Here is a 26,111-nt window from a genome sequence, read left to right on the forward strand (position 1 = left end):
CTGGGCTGGCTATGTTCATATGCAAACTGAAAAACAGGTACCTCTTTTCTTTTGGATGTGGGAAGATTTTAAAGAAATGAGATGATTTCCTGTGTTGTTTACTCAATCTTTGTCCACTATTGGTCGAGCACACAGCTATTGATATGAGCTTATATCTCAAAGCTCATTGCAGATCCTGGGGTAATGAATGGCTCCTATTGATTGGGCATCTCAAGTGAGGACTTCTCTGACATGCCCATGTCTTGTTTAATTTACTGCAATGAAACATTGGGAGCGTTTTACAGTGGTAAAGTAAAAATGCTTTATAAGAGTTTGGCACATTATGTGGCACTTATTTGTTTCATTTTTGGTATAATGTAAAATATCAAGGATAATAAAACAAGAGAAGAAACATACTTAATTCACTGTAATTGAATCGAATTAAGTTAATTTAAATGAAAATAAAGCCATCTACCCCTCAGTAAGACACTGTTTGCTATAAATACTTAAAAATACTTACTTAAAATTATGGGATTTTCACTAATATAAAAAAAAAAATCACTAATATAAATAAAAAGAATGTTTTCTCTTAACTACTGAAAGCAGAGTTAGAGTCAATATTAAGTGTTTGTTAAAAGACAGTTATAATAAACACTGGGTGTTAGGAGACTACACGTGGTACATGTGTTACATGCAGTGGTACACACTGCAGCAAGCATCAAAACTTGTATCAACAAGACATTCAGATTTCAGAATACAGAGATTTCTCAGAATGTGTTATATTTAAAAAATGTGTTATATCATAAATTCTTAACAGTATTCCTGATGAAGCTTTGCACACTCCTGGCAACTTTTCAATCAGTTTCATGAGGGCGCTTCACCCAGGAGGCTCCCAAATAGGCCAAGCTCCTCACTGCTTCTCCTAAATTCTAAAAGAAAACTACTTTTTTGGGGAAACGATTTAATTTTAAGTAAATTCTACTTATTAAAATACATTTTGATTCAGTAATTCATTTATACAATTGCATTAATGTTAAGAAAATATATATTCAATCTAGTGTGTCCAAAGCTTTGACTGGAGGTCTGTAGAATATTGCTGCTGGTAGCCTTTATATGAGGGCATTTGTTTAGTGGTATGTGGGTGATCTCACAAGGAGCTGTGACCTGAAGCCGTCTGACCCAACTCAAATTACTGAGTTGATACATCCTGTACTCTGTGGGCATGTAGAGACAGCCAAAATCCCTTGTTCTTTCCCACATTTGACAACAGAAGGGAAGAGCTCAGCTATCTATAGCCCTGGGTGTCATGTAGCCCCAAAGTGACATGTTAAAAAATGTGGTGACAATATCTGCTATGCTGAAAATACAATTTATGCATTCCAGCTCAGTTTCAACTTATTCCCATTCTGTATATCACTTTGCTGGTTTATTGACAGGTGTTTGTCATTCCCAAAATAAACATGATGGTGAAGGACAAGGTCTCCTGCAGTCACTGTTGGTAGCATGGTGTGTCTTTTATTTCGAAAAGAGTAATGTCTGATTTAGACACCTTTAGACACCAATTCTGCACATATGCACATAATTTTTTAGTTATGTTTTCCTGTCTATTTAGTTGACTGTGCTGTACTTGTTCTTGTCTTACACTTTTCATGGCACTTAATGTAGTCATGTGTACAGTTTCCCAGCATTGTTTATTCTACTTTGTTTGTGTGTGTGTGTGTGATCTTTTCTGACTCATATTCTCCCTTTCTGCTTATATAGTGGATCGTAGTTGCTTTGCTAAGCCATATGGAAGAGTTACGTTCTAATCCCAGTCCAGCTGTGCACCTGACTACAGCACATACTGTAATGACAAGGGAGGTTTGAGGGGTATAGTAATAAGGTGTCATCCTGCTCTCCACCAGGGCACCTTGGAGTGCAGAGAGGTGCCATTCAGAGTCCGGTGGTAGACTAAGACAAAGTGCTCTGTCCTCAAAAAGAGTCATTTTGTAGTTTTTAGGTCCCATGAGGCCATTGAGATTCAGGGTTCGACGATCACAAGGACAAACACCCAATCCCATCAGAGGACTGACAAGAATGACATTTCACTCTTTGCCTGAATGTGTTTCAGTCCATCTGCCTCTCAGTCGTGCCAACATCTCCTCCAGTCAAAAAACAATATCTGTTTCCATATTTGAATTCAGAGGCTTGCTGAAAAATGTTCCTGGAGTTATTGAAGTTACCAAAATGATATGAGGGAACTTTCCCTTGAAGCAAATCTGCAGGGGGTCTGTGGAGCAGTCTCAGTGGGAAATGACAGTGGTGTTTTGGAAACGTGCATCATTTCAGAAACATGGGCTAAGATTGTATGCTTGAGAGGTGTTTACCCCTAATAGGAGACATAAACTTACAAATTTTCTGGACACTGTTAGATCAGTTTGTGAGATATAGGATGTATAGTGTAAACAAAAAAGCCTTTAAAAACCTGATGTTATGGACATTCTGTTCAGCACACGATGTGCCAGCACAACAAGTTCAACAAGAACTCAGGGACAATTTAGAGAATCAAAGAGCAAAATAAACCAACAATCATGAAAACTTTGAGAGAACAGGAATGGATCAAGGTCTTATTATCCAGTCATTGTGCAGCACATTTGAATAATAATAATAATCATTTGAGATATAATTCTGACATTCTGATAACAATAAACATTAAAATGTACTGATGTTTTCAAAATACAGAATGTGTCACTGAGCTGCATATCCTGCCAGCACCTTAAATGGTCCTGAAAACTGAACTATTAAAACCTATTAATCACTTCAACAAACCAGGGGAAGACAAATGTTTAATAATTCATTCAAGATGTGATTTTGCTTTTGTTTGAGTATTGACATGATTTATGCAGGAAAGCTATCATAGTCTACAAAAATGTCTTTTTCTGTAGATCATAGTCTTTTTATATAATCCCTGCTTAGAATTAAGCAGAGCTGTGGCTGAATAAACACATTCACTCTTCTAGTCTCTCTAAACCTAACTGAATAGGATTTGCAGTTTTCAACAGCCACATGCTGAAAGTTGGGAGTAGTGTTTACTGTGCTTTCTTTGTCAGATATAGTTGTAGCACCATGAACACTTCACTTCCTACTTCGCTATTTTCTTTGCACCCCTTAGCAGAAAATGCTGTATTACATGCTGGAGGAAATATATATATATAAAAAAAGGCATTAAAATCACTGTGGCGCTGTGTAATACTGTTAAATTGTTTAGTGGATAATTTGATTTGCAACTGCTGAAAACAAAGCCTTAGTAATATTTTAACAGTGCAGGTGACTTTATTGTACTTGCCAAGGACAAGTAACAACGACTAAAATCTCCTTTATTATCATTCTTCTTATTAGCCTACATCTGCTCGTCATAATTCCTCCTCATTACTTTATATTACCATTTTATCATCATTAGATCATTCTTTAACACCTAATTACCACTCCCCTTGTGTTATGCACTTACGCCAAGCACAAGTGAAAAGTGACTTCCACACTTCTTAAAATTCCAGTAACTGAGAAGTGAAACTCTTAACTGATATGTTATATTTGTGTCTGCATTTACAGACAAGAAAGTTTCACATTTGCAGTGCTTGAACTCTCTGGAAAAAAGGAAGCAAGGAAGTTTGGGCTACTTGCATTCAGGCTATGAGCATTGGTGATGCATTCCGTTTTAAACCTGTGTGGCACCTGTACAGGTTTCCAGTACAGTACAGTGCTAGTTAGTCAGTACAGTGAGACAGCAACTTGTCCTTCATATCAACACATCAAAATCAGAACGGCCACAGTATTCAAACACCACTAATAATAAGAAATGCATGACCAGAAACATTATACAGTATTATTATTATTATTATTATTATTATTATTATTCAATTAGTAAATATACTACCACTTTTTCAATTAGCAAACAGATTAGTACTTTTACATGTGGCTGACAATGTGGCTAACTTGCGTTAGCTAATTTACCTTTATAGAGTATGGGTTATAATGTAAAAAAAAAATAATAATGATGTGACCAATATCATAGTCAGTATCCCGTTTCAACTGAAGACACCCTACTGGCAATAGCTACATTGCAGTGAACTGTGTGGCTAACATTAGCTTGGTGTTTGTTTGTAGGCATGTTCCTTAATAGATATTGTCTTACCCTCAAAGATGTGCATGTATGAGGAAGCATATAGTTTGAAGCCTTTCTCAAGCTTGGTAGAAGGGGCTTTGCAAGTGTTCTTAATGCCATGGACATTCATCTTCAAGAATGCTTGCAGACCCTAACAGTAAATACTGCTATTGCAAGTGTAGTGAAAGAACTGGAAATGGAGGAGCTGTCCTAAGAAGAATCCAGAAGTGTTTGTGCAAATATCCCATTGTATTTTTATTCTACTCTTCTACTGTGAACAGTAGGATAAACAATTGGCAATAAAATTATAGCAGTTCTGCTTCCTTATGTTTCAGATAGTCAGGGCACTTTCTTTCCAGAAATAGTGGAGTTTTCCCATGCTCTTGTAGGTGGAGAGGGCATGGTGGTGGTTCTGTCTTCCTGGGTGTGGGAGTATCACCACCACCACCCCCGCCTCATATCCCCACCCCCACTATCACATATATAAGCTCCTTTATAGTACATTGTGGAATAGCCCAGCACTTCCTTGGGCTGATACACCTTTAAATGGATCAGGCATTTGATTCATTGCTTAGATGGAGGCTCAAGCTTTAGTTCTGCCAAGATGGCATTGGTGCTGACGTGATGGATTTAAGTGGTGCTGTACTGTGTTCTAGGGTTAAAGTCTGATCTTCAGAATGTTTTATTGTCAGTCTATCAGCACTCCACTAAGCTTGTGTAGGCAGCAAGCTTAGAGAATGAGATGCAGCCATTGCATCAGGCACCTGTACTAAGCTTCACCAAGCTATGCACTGCACAGTGCTGTTGCATTGTAGCTAACAGCTCTTGTATATGGCCCATGCCCTCTGACAGCTCCTCTACTCTGCATTCCAACACATGGAACCATAAGAACCATATGGGTTCTTATTCTCTCCCCTCCACTAGGCCGAGCAGCTGTCGTTCTTTTGATCATGTCATAGAGGAGCTCAGCTTCCTTTTCCTGGTAGGCTCTGCTACATCAGGTGGCTGCTTCATTTCCTGCTACACTGCTTTTCTATAGCTGGCTGAGAAGTGCTCTGTGATGCAGGTGGACCAGGACCTTGGGGCCTGGATTACAGACTACCTCACCAACAGGCCACAGTATGTAAGGCTGCAAGGCTGCTTGTCAGACTCCTCCACTGTCGGCTGTATCACTGATGATAAGGAGGAGTACTGAGACCGTATCGAAAGCTTCATGTGACAACAACCACCTTCAGCTCAACATCGGGAAAACCAAGGAGCTGGTGGTGGACTTCCGGCTCATCAAGAGGCCCCCCCACCTCTGTCACCATAAGAGGGAGGGTGTGGAGATAGTGGACACCTACAAGTTCCTAGGGGTGCAACTCAACAATAAACTAGACTGGTCAGACAACACTGAGGAAAGGACATAGGAAAGGACAGAGCAGGATGTTCTGCCACAGATTCATCCAGCCACATGCCTCAAGATGTCTGGGGGGCTCTTTTGTGCCATCAGCCATCAGACTCCACAATGCAACAGTACCCAGTACCTCCTACTCCACTGACTGAGTCTCACAAACACACACAATCAACAGATAATTGTCATTCCACAGATATTGCACATGTATATAAATACCAAGGATATTGTACATGTATATATACAAATAGAACTCTAGCATATGTACATACACACTGATCTATTTTATTGTTTTCTTTCTTATCTTATCTTATCGAGCACAAGGAATCTGCAACCTGGTATAAGATATAACACAAAATGGCTGCAATGGCAGTTCTGGAAACCATTGGGGTGAAATCAATGCCATCAGTAAAGAGGACAGTGGCCTTGCTAGTGGTTAAAACAGATAAAACATTTGGCACAAATCCAAACTGTGCACAACTGAAATATGTCAATATGTCAAAACTTTGACACATATGCTCTAATTGCCCTAATGGAGATAAAGCCACAACAGGAGATTCAATAGGTACAGAGATCTTACAGGCAGCACTCCAAGCTATGGAAGCCATACAAGGCATGGGCTATTGCACGTTTAGCTGGCTTAAATTCCAAAAGCTGGTAAAACACCTTGCACCACTGGTGTTTAGGCAGGTCTTTGGTGCACAGATACAGGAATCACTGGACGACTGCTTCTCCTTGGTTAAAATACGCAGTACCCAATACACTTTTAATGCAGCAGCGGATCAGGATGCAAACACCTGGTTCAAGTCAGGACAAAGACTGACCATAGACAAAGACTGACTAGAGAATTCCGGTATCCTGTCTGAAAATCCACAATTCACAATGAGCTTTATTGTAACTGGGTTTACTGCTCTGCAAGTAAAGCAATTAAGATTGATAACATCAGATCAGTGTTACTGAGCATATTTTGCACATGGTATTGCTTACAAGTCAGAGTCCCTGGCCAGATTATTTTCCAGATATTTTCTGATTAAAAAAAATCTTCTTAAAGAGTCTTAAAACAGCAGTCATTCTATGTGTTGCATATACGAGATGTGAACAAAAAGCATTGAACAAATAATCTTGAAAGATGCATATTTCCGTGGTTGTAGAACACATATGATTTCTCTATTTCCACATAATGGAGTGACATACAAATTCAGAGTTCTTTCCAGGATGATCCCAGGCTTCCCAGGCTGCAATACCAGGGTTTGTGTGCACTTCCTTATCTAGATGACTGGCTGCTATGCAGCAATTGATCAGGCAGATGGGGCTCCTTAATAAAATATGTTGATGCTCTGGGGCTAAAAGGCACTTTGGCTGTGCAGGCTATGCAGTTCTTTGACATGAACTTGACTCTCATGCCATGACTCTCATGCCATTTCTTGCATGCTTATGAGCATGCTTATGTTATATCTTTAATTATGAGATAAAAGACAGAGCCTCCTCAAGTATCAAGGCAGGGAATAAACCACAAGTGCTACCACATATCTCCCATGTACAAATCTTCTGTGCTTGGTGTGGATGATTGCAGCAGCAACCCCCAGGTTGATGTTTTACATCGACCACAAAGGAAGCATAAAACGATAAACGATGCTGAACTGAATAAGCAAGTTCTGGAAATGGGCTGATGCACACCTGTCTTGGAGAGCAGCCACTGCAATCACATAGCAGATGTGCCATATCAGAGTAAGCCTGTATCTTACTGGGTTACTGTGGCACAGCAATGCTCCCACAGTAGGACTTGGTGCTAGGCAGTTTGTGCAAAGTTTCATAGAAACCAACAAAGTGAAAGGATATAAAGTGGCTTTCACTTAAGTAAATTTTTTGCTGGCCATCACTATGGCCAGGCATGGCGGCAAGGTGCCTGTGTTGGGGACCAGAATTCAAAGCTGTCATGCTCTGGCTGAACCATGCATAACTGCCAAAGATACTGATGCTGTGGTACATTAATACAACTATAAACTGATCTGCTCTTGCAGGTGAGACTATGTCCAAGGAGGGCTCTCAATTTTTATCCTCAATGAGTCCTCAATAGAGTACTGCAAGGGGGGGGTGAGGGCATTGGCTCACTCACTCCTCCAAAGCTATAGTTGGGGGATTGGAGGGGGCTGTTAGGGTGGCCAGGGGCAGGTAATCCCAAACAAAGTAAAGAAAAGCTGCATGTGGCAAAATAATCCAAAAACATATACATTTCAATAAGGTCCCTGAAATAAGTTCACTATCAGCGCAAAAATTATGGCAAGACAACTTAAAAATAATTAGTTATAACTGTACAACATGCAGTGATAATGTCTCTATATACATACCTATTTAAACCGTATCATTAATTGAGAGCACAAGGGAGCCTGATCTGAGCGGGTGGTACAGTGTTTGTGAGGGTGCATGTGATTGAGTCAAGTTGATTTTTGAGACTTTGGGGGTGGAAATAAGATGCATTTTTCCATTGCTCTAATTGGTCACTTTGAACCAATCCCCTTTCTTCCAGAAACAGACCTTTCAATGTAAAATTCTCAAATCAGCCTTTAGTCATGTTGCTTGTTTAATATCATCTAAGACAGACTCAGCTCTAGTTATATGATGCTTTGTTATTATCATCCATACCATCTCAAATCAATTGTGGTATTTAACTGAGAGTTTAAAAATGGCTTGCTTTTATAGAGATCCTGCAGTCTAATATCCTACTGCATCTCACTTTCATCTCTGAACACAAACAATATGTATTGTTAGTGGTAGGTTGTTGAATAAGACCAGATTAGACAAAAATTAAATTATTGCATATTATTGTATTGTTTGCTCCTTTAATGTTTAACCCAGGTTGGCACCCAGTATTGCAGATGGCACTCCATTATTTCTGAATTGCTTGAATTTCCAGATACGTTGTTGACTTTCCTTCATTTGTTGCTAATATTTTAACTCAGCTTCCTTAACATGGCAGTGTGTCACAGGACAGATTCCCATTAAAACATAATAACTTCTAATGTATCATCTTCTGTTCAAACATGAGCAATTTTTCAAGAATTGTACTAGGTCTCATACATGTGGTTTGTCATCTCAACCTTTGATTTTAAATGCAGTGTTTCTTTACCTGCAATATTCACCTGTCTCATTTTACAGGAAATAACAAAGAAGCTCTTCACTGAGTGCAAATCCTCACTGCATTGTCATTAATTTCCAAATGGTTTATTAAGCATGACACAGGATGAAATGTTTGGTTAGATTAGATTAGTTTTGCAACTTGTTTTGGCTAGTTCTGTCACTTCTGAAGTCTTCCAGGGTAATATGAGTATAGATAGGTGACCAGAGGGCTATTAAGAACTACTAAGTGCTACGTTGCACATTATTCATGCAGATAACATAAAGCCAATGTATCTTCTGTGATGCACTAATGAGGCCGGTGATAGAACTTATAGAGCTTAGTAGGGGCTTATTACTTATGCATTCCCTGAAAAGTGGGCTCGTTGCATTATGTACATAATGGATGTCACAATGATTTGCTTATTCATACATAAAAGAAACTGCAGTGTCTCCCTCAAAATGGATTTTGAGCTGCTGTGATCTGGCGTTTGAAAGGTCTACACTTCTGGCATCATTTCAACACTAAGAAGCGAAATGGTTCTATCATGAAGCTACAAAGAAAAGTCCACACCTCTGTACTCTCTCATTTTCTCTGTCAAGTATCTGAGCTGTTGAAATGACCAGTATGCATTTCCCTAATTGGTACTGAAGCTGTACCGCAAGCCCAGTGTAAAGGTTTGCTAAGAATTTTATTGGCCACACGAAAATCAATCACAACTTCAAAGACACAAGGTTAAGCCATATAAAGTGATAAAACTCAATGATACATCAAACATTGCATACGCTTTTGAGAAATGTCTATGCCAATACTCTAAGGCCCTGATTTACTAAACGTTTGCATGTGCAAAAACAACACCTTGATAACACCTGCAAAAAATGAGATTTTCTAACAGGGTCTCCTGAAGATTATGTCTTTTATATAAACAAAATAACGCATCAATTTTGCAGGGTGGCCTTAATGAATATGCAATTTGGGGTGGTGTTAATGCAAATAGATTAATTTAGCACCTGCAATGTGATCTATTATGCCTGAAAGTGATTCTGAGGACAGCAATTGTGTGTGCAAATTATTTCAACCGAAGGGTGGATATTCAAATTATGGAAGCCTATTCTCAGAACTCGCTATAGCTATCAAAAAGTAATAGCACATGCAAAAACAATATCTAAATGTTTTCTTCACCTCCTTTGTATGAGACCATTTATGCAATTAACTTTTCAAAATCGCCCACAAAACAACCACTAACTGCAAGTGCAATTTATCAGATTGCACAAGCAAATAAGGAGACTTTGTTTGGGAACTTTGTATAAACTATAGAACTTTGTAAAGTATACTTTGTAAAGTACAGAACTACTACATAATTTCATCAAACTTGAAATACTTAAGCATTATTTTCCAACTTCTAATTTTGTTAAAATATTATTAAATCCTTTTGTGTACTATACTCATACATTGTATGAAACTAGTCTACTTCTGCGGAAATACTTGAAATGAGATGTAAGAAATTAATTCTTGCTTTAAACGAGAAACAATAACTCTTGATTAGTATGTGTGTGTCCTTCGCAGAATTAACATAATCAATTTCTGGGAAAAAGATAAATTTGCTGGGTGTCAGCAATATATCACTTTCAAATGACAAAGGCACCATATCTGAGCACAAGCTTTATTGAGTAATGGAGCTATAAATTTGAGCATTTCTGTTGGCAGGTCTCTGAAGGTAAACCTGTGCCAGAACTGTGTGTGGTTGGTACCATGTAACAAACAACTCTCTTTTACTTGAAAGCATGTTGTTAATTACCATAATTGAATGGATGCGAAAATTAACATCCCGCATATCAGGGGGTTGGAGAGGCAGGGTCAGGTGATCTTTATGCTGGAGAACACTTGAGCTTTTAAGGCTAAATTTACAGGTGTAAATCGAATCAATCATTATAAAAGGAGGTGCTAAAATCACTTGGTGGCACAATTACAAGGGTGTAATTCTTACCTGTGGGAAATGTGGCATGCTCACCTATCACATTTTTAGTGCTGTCTTACTATCCCAAGCAATTCCCCTTAAATGTATACACAGTAAAATCACCACCATTGGGGTAAAATTGAATATGATTTAATTGAACTTTGCATGCAATTTAAATGCAGCACATGAGAGAGCTAGCAGTATGTATCAACTGTCAATCTACGCACCATTTTTAACACTGTTTATATTAATTAATCAATCAATTAATCAAATAATTATTCTCTTATAATAGTACAATTGTACAGTAAATGTATTAATTGTTAATACAATTAATAGTATAGACTTGTACCACTGATTCTGTTATACCATGGACACTTACAAGCTTAATTAAACATGAATTTTATAAAAATAGCAAACATTTAGATGTTTAGATGTGATGCATCTTTTGTTTTTTTTTATTTATGGTGCATGGTGCTCAGGGTAAGCAGACAGTTCAGAAAAATTAAATCCAATAATTCCAGTGATGCTGAAATTTGATAGTGAAATAGATATATTGTTATAGATTTTTTTGTATTATTGCTTAGAGGTGTGATAGCAAAGGCAAGAGTGAAGCATAAACACAATCCTAGTCTAAAGCATTATTTATGCTTGCTGTCATGGTTACAGTTTTTGCATGCTTACATAAGCATCAAAATTGTTGATTCAGAATGGTGATTAACTGTGACTGAACTGAGACTTGTTATATCTTTAGATGGAACCCCATATAAGGAGAGAGTGGACACCTACCAGCCAATCAAAAACAATTTTTCTGAAGATGGTGATGGTTTTCAGTGCTTTAACCACTAGCATATCAGGTAGGGAATCTGCAATCTAGAAAATTATCTTTCTAGCTATCTTTTGATAATGGGAGTTGACTTCTCTGACAGGAAGCAAATAAAAATGTATGAAAAAGCTTTTCTCTCAAGCCCAGCACTTCACCTGCTGAAAGGAGATATGCATTTGGAGGAATGCAGTGCTGCAGTTAAACGAATTTGGGCTACTTTCATTTATGGTCCATCACAGTGTAGGGAAGGGCTTTCAGACATAGCCTGGGCTTATCTCTTTGATTGGATCACTCTTTGGATGAGGAAATGCTTGGGGGTGGGGAGAACAGATGCTCGGGTTCTTGTTTCTTTTCGCCTGTTCGCCATCACTCTTTCTGTCTATCTCCTTTCAAGCCAATGACATTATCAGATTGATCAGGCCCAAACAGAGCAGTGAAAAAAGTCAAAGGTTACAGTCATGGGAAACAGACAGTACACCCTCCTTCAGTTCTATGTTTTTAGTTATCAGGACCTAAATAACAATTGTGTGGTCCTCGCCAACTTCTGTAAACTAACAAATAACCTCAGGTGACAAAAAAAAAAAAAAAAAAAAAAAAACACAACAGATTTCAATATGCATTCCTTTTTTTCCAAAAAAGAAAACCAACATTCAGAAACCAGGTGGGAAAATAAATGCACCCTATAATTCAGTAACATGTAGAACCTCCTTTAGCAACAATAACTTGAAGTAACATTTTTCTGCAGGAGTTTATCAGTCTCTCACATTGTTTATCAGTCTCTCACCTCGAGAAATACTGGCCCACTCTTATTTACAGCATTGCTTCAGTTCATTGATGTTTGAGGGCATTTGTTTAGGCACAGTTCTCTTAAGATCCCGCCACAGTATCTCAATGGGGTTGAGGTCTGGATTTTGACTTGGCCATTCCAATACCTTGATTTTTTTCTTCTTTAACCATTCACATGTCGATTTGCTGGTGGGCTTGGGATCATTGTCCTGTTCCATGGACCAATTTCAGCCCAGCCTAAGCTGCTGGACTGATGGCCTCACATTTGTGTCAAGAATATTCCGGTATAAAGTGTAGATCATTGACTGTAAAACAATCCCAAATCATCGCCCCTCCACCACCATGCTTGACAGTTGGTATGAGGTGATGTGGTGATGTGCTGTGTTTGGTTTTCTCCAAACATAGCGCTGGTCATGATGACCAAGCAACTCCACCCTGGTCTCATCAGTCCAAAGGATATTGTTCCAGAACCTTTGTGGTTTGTTCAGCTGCAATTTTGCAAACCTAAGGTGGGGCTTCTTCCTAGCCACCCTTCCATGAAATCCATACCTGTTCAGTCTTCTTCTGATTGTGCTGCCATGAACATAAACACTTAATGTGCTTAAAGAGGCCTGTAGGTCACATGAGGTAGCTCTTGGTTTTTCTCTAATTTTTTTCTCTAACTTTTTTCATAAGCTCTGCTTTTATGGAGATAGTCAAACCTCTTGATAATTAACTAATCATTTGTATTTCATTAGTAACACCTGGCTGTTAATTACTCTCTTAATGACTGTGGAAGTAGGAAGGGTGTACTTATTTTTTTTTCCACCAGGTTGTTTATAGAAGGCGAGAACCAGACAACCCCTGATAGGCCCTGATAAATAAAAATATAAAATCAAAGGAGCCAACTAACCTGAGCCAACACACTGGCCTGTGCGTATTGACTTTAAACGTTCTGAAGGCTCCATGGGAGGTTTTAAAAATTCACACACTAATTATAAACCTGGTTAGTACTGTTAGTATTTAATAACAGTCTAGAATAGTACATAAGTATGTGATTTGAGGCACAATGCTAGTTTGTTTAGAGGAGGTAAAAGGACAGGGAAATTTGTCCTTTTTTTTGCCGAACTTCTATGCTAGTGCTCCCTGTCAGGATAGAGAAAAAGACTAAAATAGCATGTACCCTCTTCATTTGACTCACAGTAACATATCAAAATATAACCAAAATATATCAAAATATAATATATTAGCACACATAGTTTGTTTTCATAGTTAGAGCAGCATTTCTAAAATGAATTTGTAAAACAGAAAAGGAGGTTGAATACAACAAAAAGGAGACTGAGAGTCTCTCTCCACTTGTAAATCAAGCCTCCTTGCATGGGGTCGAGACACCTAGTTTGGAAACCCCTGGTCTAAACTGTATTTTCTATTGTCTCTTTCTTTTATGCTACATTTTATATATATACAAAGTCTGCATTTTCTATCCCCTGATTTTCTTTTTGCTTAAAAGCAAGCACTTGTGTATAATGATGGCAGTCTAGATACAATAAAAATTCCCATCATGAGAGCTCTGCACAACCTCAGAGGCATGAACTGCCTGCATATAATTCAATAATCTGAATGAGCCACCCAGAAATTCAGCATAGTCAGAAGATGAAGAACTTTCCTCTTGTAAATATTGACATAACTTTTTATCTTAAGCTGCTATCCCTGAATGTGGCCCAAAGTAATTAAACCGAATTTTGCTATACAAGCTCATTTTGTGATATGCTCTGTGGAGTGACACAGAATGCTGACAGATGTTCCATTTACAAAGTGTGAGAGACCTGGTGAGGAAAAACTGAGAAAGAGAGATTGGGAACACAGCACCCATATCAATCCGCTGTCACCAAACACTGCTGCAGAAGACTCAGCTTTGTCAAATGCACTTCTACCTCACAGCCAAAAACACTTTGAGTGCTCTACTACAGTGTCAGTGCTCTCCTCACTGTTTACAAAAAGCCTTGAAAGTCTTCCTGCGGCCATGTTTTAGAAGCTTGGTCTCAGTTTCCCAAAAGCAATGTAATGTTCATGTTTCAGGTTAAGTGTCTTTCAAAGAACACCTTGCTGTACTGTGATCTTTGTGCTACTAATTGCTTCTGACAAAATTCTAACACTGACTTATTGTTAGCAGCAGACAAAACAGTGTAGCAAAATCCTTACCTGACTCAGTAAACTCATTGTTCAAGGTGATCCAGGCCTCCCTGCTCTTCCGAAGACTCTCTTCCATGGCTCTGATATCCAAGAAGGGGCAGTTGCAGTCAGGGAACTTGGCGGAACATCGACACCAGCAGTCATTGTTGCGGCACAAGAGCTCGCCCTCGGAATTGCACGCCACATAGCTGAGCGCTGCCTCCACGAAGCGGTTACGCAGGAAGTCAGGGAGAACATCTTGTAAACCTGAGTTTAAATAGAGGGTTTTCTTAGTGCCACATAATACAGAGAATCTATATCGGCATTTTAAATCTTTTAATCTTTTCAAAGACCATATGGCTACTACCATGCACAAAGTAATGTTAGGGTTTTTACTTCAAAACTGTTGTTAATCCATTATTCTACAGTAGTTACTTTCAGAATAGCAGGAAGTAATTAAGCAACAGCAAATATACAGACAAATAATTAAGCATATCTTTTCTACTTTAAAAAATACCAAACCTCATGAGAGCCATTATAATTGTGTAATAATAGCGACAACAGCTGTCTATTTGACAGTAAATGTGCTGGAACGAAAGCTGAATGGATGCTGAACATCATTTCCTTAAGTGGAAGGCAGAAGCTTTTCTTCTGATAATTGAAGTCTGAGAATTGTTAAGACAGCACAATGTATACATGATTTAAATAAATAAAGTAACTTAGGCCAAACTACCACCCTAGTCACACCAGCTTTAATTTTGGAAACCTTCTACATCGCCAACAGAGCACAATGCTGACACGCATGCAGTTTACTGAGAATTAACATGATATTTTCCTGCACTGGTCCAATGAAGTGTCAAAAACTGTGTTAGGCAACACAAGGCCACACAAATTAAATTCATGGAACATTTTTTCCATTTCCTTCCTTTCCCTTCTCCTTTCAACTTCCTTATACACCCCGAAAGTAATATGTTTTTTATTTTAAGGCCATGTTCAGAACAATGCAATAAGCCCAAGCTCATTCTCCTGCATTATCTTCTATAGATTGGGTGGGAAGCAGAAAGCGGATGGAATGTAAAGTGGGTCAGACGTCTGGCCGTGTTTGCTTGCACATTTCTATTTAGGACAGAGGACTGCCATGCCAGCTCTATAATTGGGTAATGGGATGGATAAAGACTAACAATCTCTACGGCAAGGTCATCCAGCCTTATATCGCTGTCATGAAGCAGGGGTGCTTTGCAGACAGAGAATCGATGTGACATTCTGCGACCATATCCTATTCTGATCTTTTGATGGGAGACAACGTGAGTATTGATATTTATGCAGACAAATTAATTACTGATGATTTGCTGGGAATAGCCCATCCTATATGACTCAATGGTGCCTACTATGGTGGGTGGATTGTATATATAATATGTTTTTAAAACACTTTTGTTGTTGCTTTTGTTTTTCTGGCAACAATGTAGTCAATTAAGCATTCGTAATCAATACGTACTGACGAACACCGCATACAATCATTCGATAATGAATACGTTCGCTATCCATCTGCTGGTGAGATCGATCCACATTTTACAGCCCAGCTGCGGGTGTTGAGCAACTGCTAATTATATTATCTGAGAAAAGCTCTTCTCAGCTTCACCAGATCTGACACCCATCAAGAGAGAATCAATTCCTTTTTCTCTCAGCTTTTCAAATTCTCTCTCCCGGTATGAATATTTATGAGACACGTTTCTCCAGTATTTATTCTCCGAATTGCAGGAAAACAAGAGGCGTAATTAGATGCAGTCTTCCTCTCAAGGCCTGGCTTATGGTGGGTGCGGAGCCAACAGTGTGAGGAGGCACACAAAAGACAGCGACTTGGATGGCTTTCATTCCGGATAAGGCTAAATAACAGCTCTTGTGCCCTCTCCTCCTCAATCTCAGCCTTTTCATGGAGAGAAACAGAGTGATACATTTTTTTCCCCTCAAAGGTTTATTGCGGTCTTCAGTAATATCTACAGACTAAATTATATCTATTGTATCCAAAGTTCTGGTTATGGTTATCCCCTTAGTTCACTTCTGTTACTATGATATGACTATCGATGGTCAGGAAAATGCTAAAATAGCCTTAAAATAATAAAATAATCAGAAAAGTCTTCAGAAATTTAAAGAACTGATGAATTGACAGAAATAGAGGCCTCAGGCATTTTCCATCCAGCCACTTTTCTCTCTCTGCTTTAGACATGCCCCTGCCTCAGCTTATTAAAGTAGTTACATGGCTTTTGTCAGTGGGGAGATTGCTTCAGGAGGTAGCAGTATTAAGTGGGCTGACTTTTAAATGTCAAACTCAAGAAAGTGGCAAGTACTGGCACAGGCCACGTGTATAATTAGCACCGACACTGGCTTCCCTTTCGCTGCCATTACTATCTTTCTTTTTTGTGCTTTGGTCAGTGTGGTGACACATCTGTCACTGGGGTATTGAGGGAAATTTAGGTTAGTGTAAATGCTTGCCTTCAGATAACCCCTCACTTCATCTGAAAGTGTAGAGCATTTATAAAAACCTTAGCCAGATATGAACATCAGCTTTTTTCTCCCACAGGTACATCGTTTTTTCCCCTCTCGACAATTAGATGGAAAATACACAGATTTACATGCTGCAGTGTAATTTAATTAAAGCCTAAATAATTAATGCTACATGAGACTTTTAAAATCCAAGCAGAGGAATTTAGTCATTAGGTTTTAAATCAAAGGTTTTAAATCTTTTATTGAAAATAAGTAATTAAAAAAATGTTGCAGTATAGCCAGGAAAAATAGTCCTTTAAATACTGCTGATTTAGTGTTTTTAAATACTGAAATGAAATTGAAATAAAAATGAAATGAAAATGAAATTTGTCATTTCTCATCAATTCCTTCAGCAATCAGAAATTTTCTCTGTTTGGTGAATTTAATATGAAATCAAACTGGGATTTAGTCAATATGTGCAGTATGTATGAAATGAGAAACTTCTGAATGTCAGGTGATTTATTCACTGTGAGCATGTATATAGTTGCCACTTTTGTTTTTGCTATACACTGAAGACATTTGGGTTGGAGATGAAAAGATGAATATGAGATGATAGATCAGAATTTCAGTTTTCATTTCCCGATATTTACATCTAGATGTGTTCAACTTAGAACATGGCACCTTTGGTGGCAGACCATCAAAATGTTTAGGTGAGCAAAAGTATCACAGTATTTCATTGATTATTCCAGTCTGGCTTTCTGATTCACACTGCTGATGAGTGGTTTGCATCTTGTGGTACGGCATCTATATTCCTGCTTTCATAGTCTTCTTCGAAAAGTGGATTGTGATATCTAGTGGATTGTGATATCTTCACCCCTATTGTTATTTAAAAGTAAATGTAAAAATAACCTCTTGGGGTCACAGCAATTTTAGCTTGCTTCATCAGCTCCATCCATATGTCATTTATTCAGAGCCATTTTTCAGACAGTCGTGTACATTAAAGAACCATTTAAAGACCACTCTTTATACACCTGAATGCATTTCTCTGATCTTGCTGCTTCATAGCCAATTAAGCTTGTTATTAAAAAAAGGAGAAAACACAGAATATAAACACTGAATCTGATCCAAAACTCCGTGGATCTAAGAAGCATGAATAGATTGGAAATAATTTTGGTGAACTTGGTGGCGGCACACAAGAATAAAAATGTTCTGTTATATTCAGGAATTGGACGGCTTATTTTTTTATTAAAATTGTTTGAATAAATGATATTAATTATGCTCAAACATTATTTTAAAACAAAAAAATGATGGATGGGTGAGTGGATGGATGGACGGACGGACAAATTATCCTTTACTAGCAACACTAATGGTCTTTGCGTGAGATGTCTTAGTGGAATACACTCTAATTATATTATAGTTACTGGAGAAACTTTAAAGAACGTGATGTTTGAGCCAGTATACTTACATACAGTGCAACGTGGCACAGAGACACTAGCTATATGTTACAGATAATGTAGCTGGCACTTTCCACAAACATAATTTCATAAAGTACTTGGTGATATACCTCTTCAGAAATTAACCGTAAGAAAAAATGTCATTGTCTCACATCAGACTGCCAGACCATGTCATGAATCCCCTCAGCATACAGTGTGTTTCCCAGTACAGTGAGCACTGCCTTCATTTTGACACACGCTTCTGTTTTATTTTCTAGTCCTACCTCCGCCGCTGTCCCTTCATTGGCCTGTTCCTCAATGTGTACACCTGTCCTCAGTCCAGCCATTAGTTTGTCTTTTTACACCCTTCCATTTCTTTGTCCATTTCTGCTAAGTCTTGTTGACTGTTAATGTGCGATTATGAATGCTGTTTCCCTGTTCATTATTTCTGGTTTTCCAACTTTTGCTTGTTTCCCATTTCTATAATAAGGATAATCCATGTTTAACGTTGACTACTGGTGCTCTGACTCTCGCTATGAATCTTGACAACAATTTGTGGATTACCCTTAATAGGGTATACGCTGAGTATATCAGTCCTGCCTCTGACTGCACGTTACAAACCAAATGTTATTTGTGATTATTTGTGACAAAGCTTTTTAAAAAAATCTAAATTAAATAGTTCATCATGAACAAGAATTTATTTGGCATTTTCTTGTATTAATTATTGTAAATGATGATTCTAGTTATTCAATTGTGTTTATTAATTATAAGACTACATGGATTCCTATGAATTTATAACAAAGAACAGAGAAAAAAATAGAATGAAAAGCAGAAGATAGATTTTTGTAAAACTACGAAAGAATGGAGTGAGTGCAGAATGGGATGGTGCAAAAAAAGATCCCTGTGACACACTCCCAATAACACGATGTCATGATATGGAACACTTTCCTTTTATAACATGGGCATCATTAGTGATGGAAACAGGGCTAGTGAGTAACATGCAAGACACAGATTAATTCTTTTTTTTTAAATAAACTAGTAGCACAAAACAATATTTACAACTAAATGGCTTCACAGGTATGATGGTACTAATGTTTTATTACATGTCTTATTGAAGTTCACTGAAATGGCACAGAACAATTTTAACTCAAGAGGGTGTGCAGACATTTTAGGGAGGCTTTTTGTTGAAATAAATGCTAGATGTAATTTTATTTTTCATCACAAATATGGTTCCCTTATCTTTACACAAATGCCATGACTATGTGGGTGTTTCTCTTTTAAAATATAAATGAAATAGGCATAAATGAAACTATTTTTTGTTACACAGTCATATGAATGCCAAATTTATAGACCAACTCCCAGTTACTCTTCCTAAATGTGAATCTAAAAGCAATACCTTAATTCACAGTTCGCCTTTCATGATGCTTGAATGCTTTGTAAAAAAATTATTTTTCAAGTCATATGTTCTCTGTTCAATCAATCTAAATTAAAATGAAAGGATTACACTGGTCTCTTACTACACTGGTAAAGCAGTACTGAGAGAACAGTAATAAAGTACCCAATTAAACCAGGGTCCCTGACCACCTTTTGTCACTATAGCTCATGTTATTATTTATGTTCCACTTTCCCACTAACTCCCATGCCTGTTATTTCTTACACACAATCATAAAGACAGGTTAGAAGACTAAAGCCAATGACACAGGCCTGAACTGCGATCTTATTAATGTCACGCATTAGTCGATTTAAAGGCTCTGCTTTCGGAATAATGGACTTTTGCTTTTGACACTTCATTGCTTTCAGTTGAATAATTAAAATTTGTAATTATTTTCGTGGTTTCTATATTAAATTTAGCCAGTGTAGAAGTATCATGAATCTACCCAGGATTAAATCACTTAATTGCTAAATTAGCACATATCAGCTGCAAAGCAGTGTTACTCCATGTTTTTCTGACATATGGCACTATTGCTGTCAAGAACATTACAGTTGTTACATCAATACTGCAGAATTAAAATCCTGTAAATAGTGTTATTTTACTCCATTACGAATTAGGGATGATGTTGATGACAGTTGTCATGATAAGTATAAATACACCAATTTTTTAATAAATATTGCATAAAAAAGAAAGAAAGAACGAAAGAAAGAAAAACTTTTTACTGTACCTCAAGGTCACATGAAGAAAGATTATTTATTCATTCATTCGCATTATAAGAAATCTTATATTTCCAACATCCTAAGTTTAAATGGCTGCAAATCTTACCAAGGACGCATCAAGGTCTTTGTTATAAAGTTACAGCTGCTGTGATGGTGTAATCACACAGCTACACAGGTAAGCAAAAAAGTTGTCATACCTTTCAGATGGATTTTATTCTCTGGGCTGTGCACCAGCACTGAGCTGACAGAATCCAGGCTGTCGTAGTTACTGCATCCCAGAGGCCCTGTTCTGGTCTCTGTTACCTAGGAAACAAGGGGATATTTTACCGCCTTATTACTGCTGAAATCACGCACCTGTTTGTTGCTCTTTAATGGGAGAAAGCAGTGAGGCACATGGCTGTTGTCAAAAACAAACCAAAGTCATCTAGAATAAATAGCAAATCTCAATTTGGCATATCGCAGCCCATCACAAATGGCCATTTTACCAGGCTTTCATTTAAATGAGCAAAAAAAGACAACCTGAACATTTCATTAATGTAATATTAACATCTATGTGCAACTGTCACAGTATGAGCTCAGTCCTTATTAAACAGATGACTCTGTCATTCGCAAAATCTCTCTCTCTCTCTGTCTCTCTCTCTCTCCCTTTGTGACTCTAATCTCTGGCTGAAATAAAGAGATAACACCATTTATCATTGTATTCTCCACATGCTTGTCTTTCATTTTATTGGCTTTGACAGGCACAGCCTCCACCCAGAGAATGGAAGAGAACAGAAGTACTCATTGACTGAAATTAAGGACGTAGGCACAGTGACTTCACAAAACATCATGCCAATCTTCTTCTTCTTCTTCTTCTTCTTCTGCCAAGTAAATTTATAAACCTGTTGGTGCTTTAAGAGTATTCTGCCTAATATACTCTCAGAACCCTCATATACTTTACATTAACAAATTTATTCATTCGTTCATCTTCAGTAAGCACTTTATCCTGGTCAGGGTCATGAGGGATCCAGAGCCTATCCTGGGAACACTAAGCACAAGACAGGGATATTTCCTGGATGGGCATCATAACATTAATACCCAGGTCTTCCAAGGTCTACATGTATAGATATATATGTTTCATTCTAAAATACAGTGTGCAATATATCCATCCAAAATGGGATTAAAGATATCTTTTCAGGTTTTGAAATCAATATAGATAGTGAATAGATCTGAATCTGAAACCAATTAAAGCAACTGAAATCAGTTCAAGTAAAATGGAAAACTAACATTACATTGAAATAATCAACTTATATACAGAAAAATCTATAAAATCAATGCTGTTAGGATACCAACTGCTTTCTGTGTCAAGCAAATATATATATATATACATATAGCTTAAGAATACATACACTGTGTAGGTAAGTCTCGCATTTATTTTAACAAAGCGGATATAAATCTCATAATACCCTAAATTACCTTCTTGGATGCTAATATTCAAAGATTAGCATCCAAGAGACAGTATTACACAGTCCCTGCATCTTAATAAAACTACTTCTGTGTTGAAAACTACTCTCATTACCTCAATCCTATCAAAATATACAATCCTACTCTTGTCTTCTGCATTCAAGCTGCTTCACCAATATAATGAACATCATGGAGCTTTATTCTGGTTTCTAAAACATGAGCCTGAAGCCTCATGAAGTATTAGAGCTTTTCAACATTACGAAATATCTCCAATGTTATCATGTAGTTACTATAACAACTAACAGTAACTGCATGATAACAACTCAACAACATGATAATAACTCAATATCTCAATAACTCATGAACCAGACTGAAAAGGGAACCCATCTTCTTCTGGGGGACACCAGATTAAAAATCATTACTAACTGTGTTTTTCGAGTATTTTGTGAATGTGTCCTAGAATAAGGCAGTCTTTATGACTACAGCAGCAGTTCTTAGGCACAAATGTACAGATTTTCCTTTGGAGAAAGGGTGATCTGGGATTTTAGGAAATGCGATCTTCAGAGTGTCCATGTGGAATCATCTACAATAGTTGAAGGTGAGTCAAAAGTCGAGGATTTATCAACAGCTACCGATGAAAGTGTATTAAGCAGTAACTGCACCATCTTGTGGGATTCATGGCAATTAACAGGAATTATCTCGTGTTATGCTGTCTCACACTGTCCTTACCTTTCAGTGTTTCATTTACTATATGTGAGATAAATATGGTGTGGTACATGTTGCTTGCAGCTCAAGTGAACTAAGTCCAGAAAATAATGGATCATATAGATCTTAGGTAAGGTGCTTGAAGCAACCTAAGCTCAAATCCTAGGACTGCTATTTATAAAAAACAATACATTCTTGGAGTGAGAATTTCCACTGCTGGCCCTTTCCCCTCAGCTCTATGACTGGCTCATAATCTGACTTACTTGTACATTTCTTTTGATAAAAATGTCTGCCAATTGAACAGTATCTAAGTGTGAGTCTTAACCCAAGACCTCATTTTCTAGTGAATCGAATACCAACAGCACAAGGTTGAATTTAAAACTCTGAAGATAGACTTCCCTTGTAGAATATTTTGAAATTCAATGCAGCACTTAAGACTTTTTCTTAGTGTGAAAAAAAGAGTACTGCTTTTTATTTCAAAATATTTGACACTACTTTTGCATAATTTCCCTACTGATCAATTAATAAAACTGCAATGCTATTCATAATGCTATTCATCATTAGTATCATTCTCAAGTCTGTAATAAATGAAGATCTTGTGGTTTGCTCCAAATAATCAGGAATGTCTTGTAATTTACCACTCACTGTGAGCCAGCTGTATCACTATATATACACTATATATAAAAAAATTATACTTTTCAGTATTCACCTCATTCATGTTTCATGTTGTCCTGCTAAGACATATTCAAGGTCTTGTGAAATGAACAGAAAACATAGCAAATGATTCATATGAATTAGTTAGTTTCAAGAAGAATTTCTGCAGAGCACTGAATGATGCATGTGCTGAACTTTCAGTCCTTGCGTCTCCACAGTGTATTGGTGCCCATGAAAACTTTTAGAATATTTTTCATATTCAAGAGCAGAACAGCGAGACTCCAGAAGTAAAAATTCGATTCATTTTCAATTCTATTTCTGTGAAATCATCTGATCATCCATTCTGAAATATATATATATTTTTTTAAAAAAAACATTTTTTAAGTATTTTATTTATGCAAAACAAACCTTCTCAGCTGATTATATACATTTCAAATAACATTGTTTTGCACTACAATGATGTTCATAAACTAAATCACCATTGCAGTTGCTCTATATTGAACTTATATATGAATATCCCTTATTTTGTTTAATCACATTTTATTGGCTACCAGCTGCTATGGTGAGAACCAGGATTAATCAGGATCACACATTTTTTCCTGTTTCTGCCTGAAAGCTATTAGCTCCCTAGCTATGCTTGGAGCATATCAAGGTAACAAGCACTGAAATTCTGGAGGTTTACTGCAGGAAGAGATAAAGAAAGGGAGATCTGGTTTTATAAAGCATGGGGTTGGTTTCTCCATATTATTAGCAAGTTATTGCTAGCATGCAATGTTTTTTAAAGGAACTGTCATAAAGGTGACAGTAGCCGTTTATTTCTCATGCCTATTAATGTTTTTAATATGGCAAGGTTGGCTGATGGTATATCATGCCTTAAATAATAAAATGACAAATTCTGAATATTACCACAGCCCCTACTACAATCTCACATATAGTGTTTCCCCAGTCCACAAAGCAGTGTACAATAAACACAGAAATACATAGAAAAACACATAATTCAGAAACACATACAGTGGCTGTAATAACACAATAAATCCTTATGAACTCAATGAACAGTATGATGAATATCAACAAAGCTCACTGCACAAGGTGTAACTACTCATGTATGGTCTGATATGGTTTAATCTACCCTGTATACTGTACACAGGGAAAGACACACTCGGGCTCTGTCACAGGGAACTGTGCTATCTTCCACGTTATGAAACCATGCTCCCTGAACTTCAAAAAATACTTCTGTATAGTCCTGCCCATGAATAACAGTCACTATTATAACGTATTACTTGAAGTCATTCTGACTATTTTTGCCTTTTTAATCAATAAGTCCTATGTCTTTAATCAGTAAGTGCAATAAGTCAATGCAAAGTAGGTTGTTATGGTACTTCATCTAGCTAGCAAACCTGCTAGTTAATTAGACAGTCTAATAACAAAAAATATATAATATAATAAATATATAATATAAACCATGAATTTATAAGTTCATGCAACTACAAAACAATAAAATACAGGAAAAAACAATTGAAAAAACAAATTATAGAATGTTAAATGAATTTGCCTGAAGCACACAGTTGTGTACCCCCCAATTTTCTTTTCTTTGATATAATTATTATAATGTCATGACTCATCTTGGGCTGGTTGGTTTGGTTTGTATTAAAAATTTTCTGTAATATGAATGGACAAAACAAATAGAGGTTGTTTTGGAGCCAAGGTCTTTGAAGAAGTGGTAGTCAATGTTCATCTCTATTCTTTCACTGTTTGGCTGAAAGAAAGGCTGGGGAAAAAAAAAACCATCAAGCAAATATCTCAGTTTCAAATAAGGCCAAGCTGAGCCAAACAATATTATCTTTGCATCATGCACACCACGAAACATGCTATTTTGTTAGAATTGTTGTATTTACTGTAATACTATTGGACTCATTCTGAAACCAATTTAACACCCAGAGTAAAAAAAAAAAAAAAAAAAAAAAAATCCATCTTCAGTACCTTTTTCATGTAAAAGAATAATGCTGTTATTTTCATACATGTACCCTTTAAATACCCCTTTATAGTACCTCCTAAATCTAAAACACAACCCTGTAACTGAACAGCACAGTATTGTAGCACTATTGTCATTTCCAGTTTTGCAGATTCTCACCAAACCCATCAGGCCCAGCTGCATGGTCAAAGGTAGTGAGAATGCAGCGTGCTCCCCCAGGAGCAATAAGCTGAGCTGGCTGTGGAATGAGTCACAGGCAAAATGCATATGGGAGAGGCTCATTTATCAAAACTGCCTGTGCTGAAGGGACGTTTAGCTAAGGACTTTGAGTACGCTGCATAAGCTTGAATTCCGATGTTTAGGAGTCTGCCGAGTGTGACAGGATTTTAAGCACGGACTCTCCGCACTTCATTGGACTTGACAGCTGACATTACTTAGACACCATTGCCACTTCTCTTGGCAGCACTGGCTATCTACAGCCATCTCCAGACAGATGAGGTGAAGGGTCCCCTTTCTCCCCTAGTTAAAATGATTGTGCTTGCTCTGGGGACCCACTCATGATCACCCAGTTTTCATGACAAGATATAGTGAACTGGTCTGCGTTACAGCAGAGTGCTGCAACTGTGTAATGCATGTGCTATTTTTGTCACTTTACCCATCGGGGAAAGGGAGACTAAACAGACATGTAAAATGCCCTTGAGCGTTTCATGGCTCCCATAATATAACTCTTGAGCTCATGTTTTTTTTTTTGTTTTTTTTTTTACTACAACTTTTCCATGTTCCAGGTCAGAGCTCAGAAAGAATGTCAACTATGTCCTATGTAGAGGTGACTATTAATAATATGTCATTTTGACAAATGAATATATTTGGAGGTGCCTTCATGTGTAATTATATTATTAGGCCAACATTATTGAAGCAGAACCAGGA

The 26,111-nt window shown here is 37.4% G+C and overlaps 1 protein-coding gene across 1 annotated transcript in view; it reads right to left on the reverse strand.

Annotated features, from left to right (window-relative positions):
- The window catches only part of brinp2 (bone morphogenetic protein/retinoic acid inducible neural-specific 2), a 116,783-nt gene that overhangs the window by 22,978 nt on the left and 67,694 nt on the right, over positions 1-26,111 (reverse strand). Inside the window, exons 5-6 of the mRNA XM_026937242.3 lie at positions 20,608-20,713; positions 14,376-14,612 (exon numbers count right to left, since the gene is read on the reverse strand). Coding sequence (XP_026793043.2) covers positions 14,376-14,612; positions 20,608-20,713 — 343 coding nt within the window. The remainder of the gene's footprint in view (positions 1-14,375; positions 14,613-20,607; positions 20,714-26,111) is intronic.

This window comes from Pangasianodon hypophthalmus, chromosome 4 (assembly GCF_027358585.1).
Source record: "Pangasianodon hypophthalmus isolate fPanHyp1 chromosome 4, fPanHyp1.pri, whole genome shotgun sequence".
NCBI lineage: Eukaryota > Metazoa > Chordata > Actinopteri > Siluriformes > Pangasiidae > Pangasianodon > Pangasianodon hypophthalmus.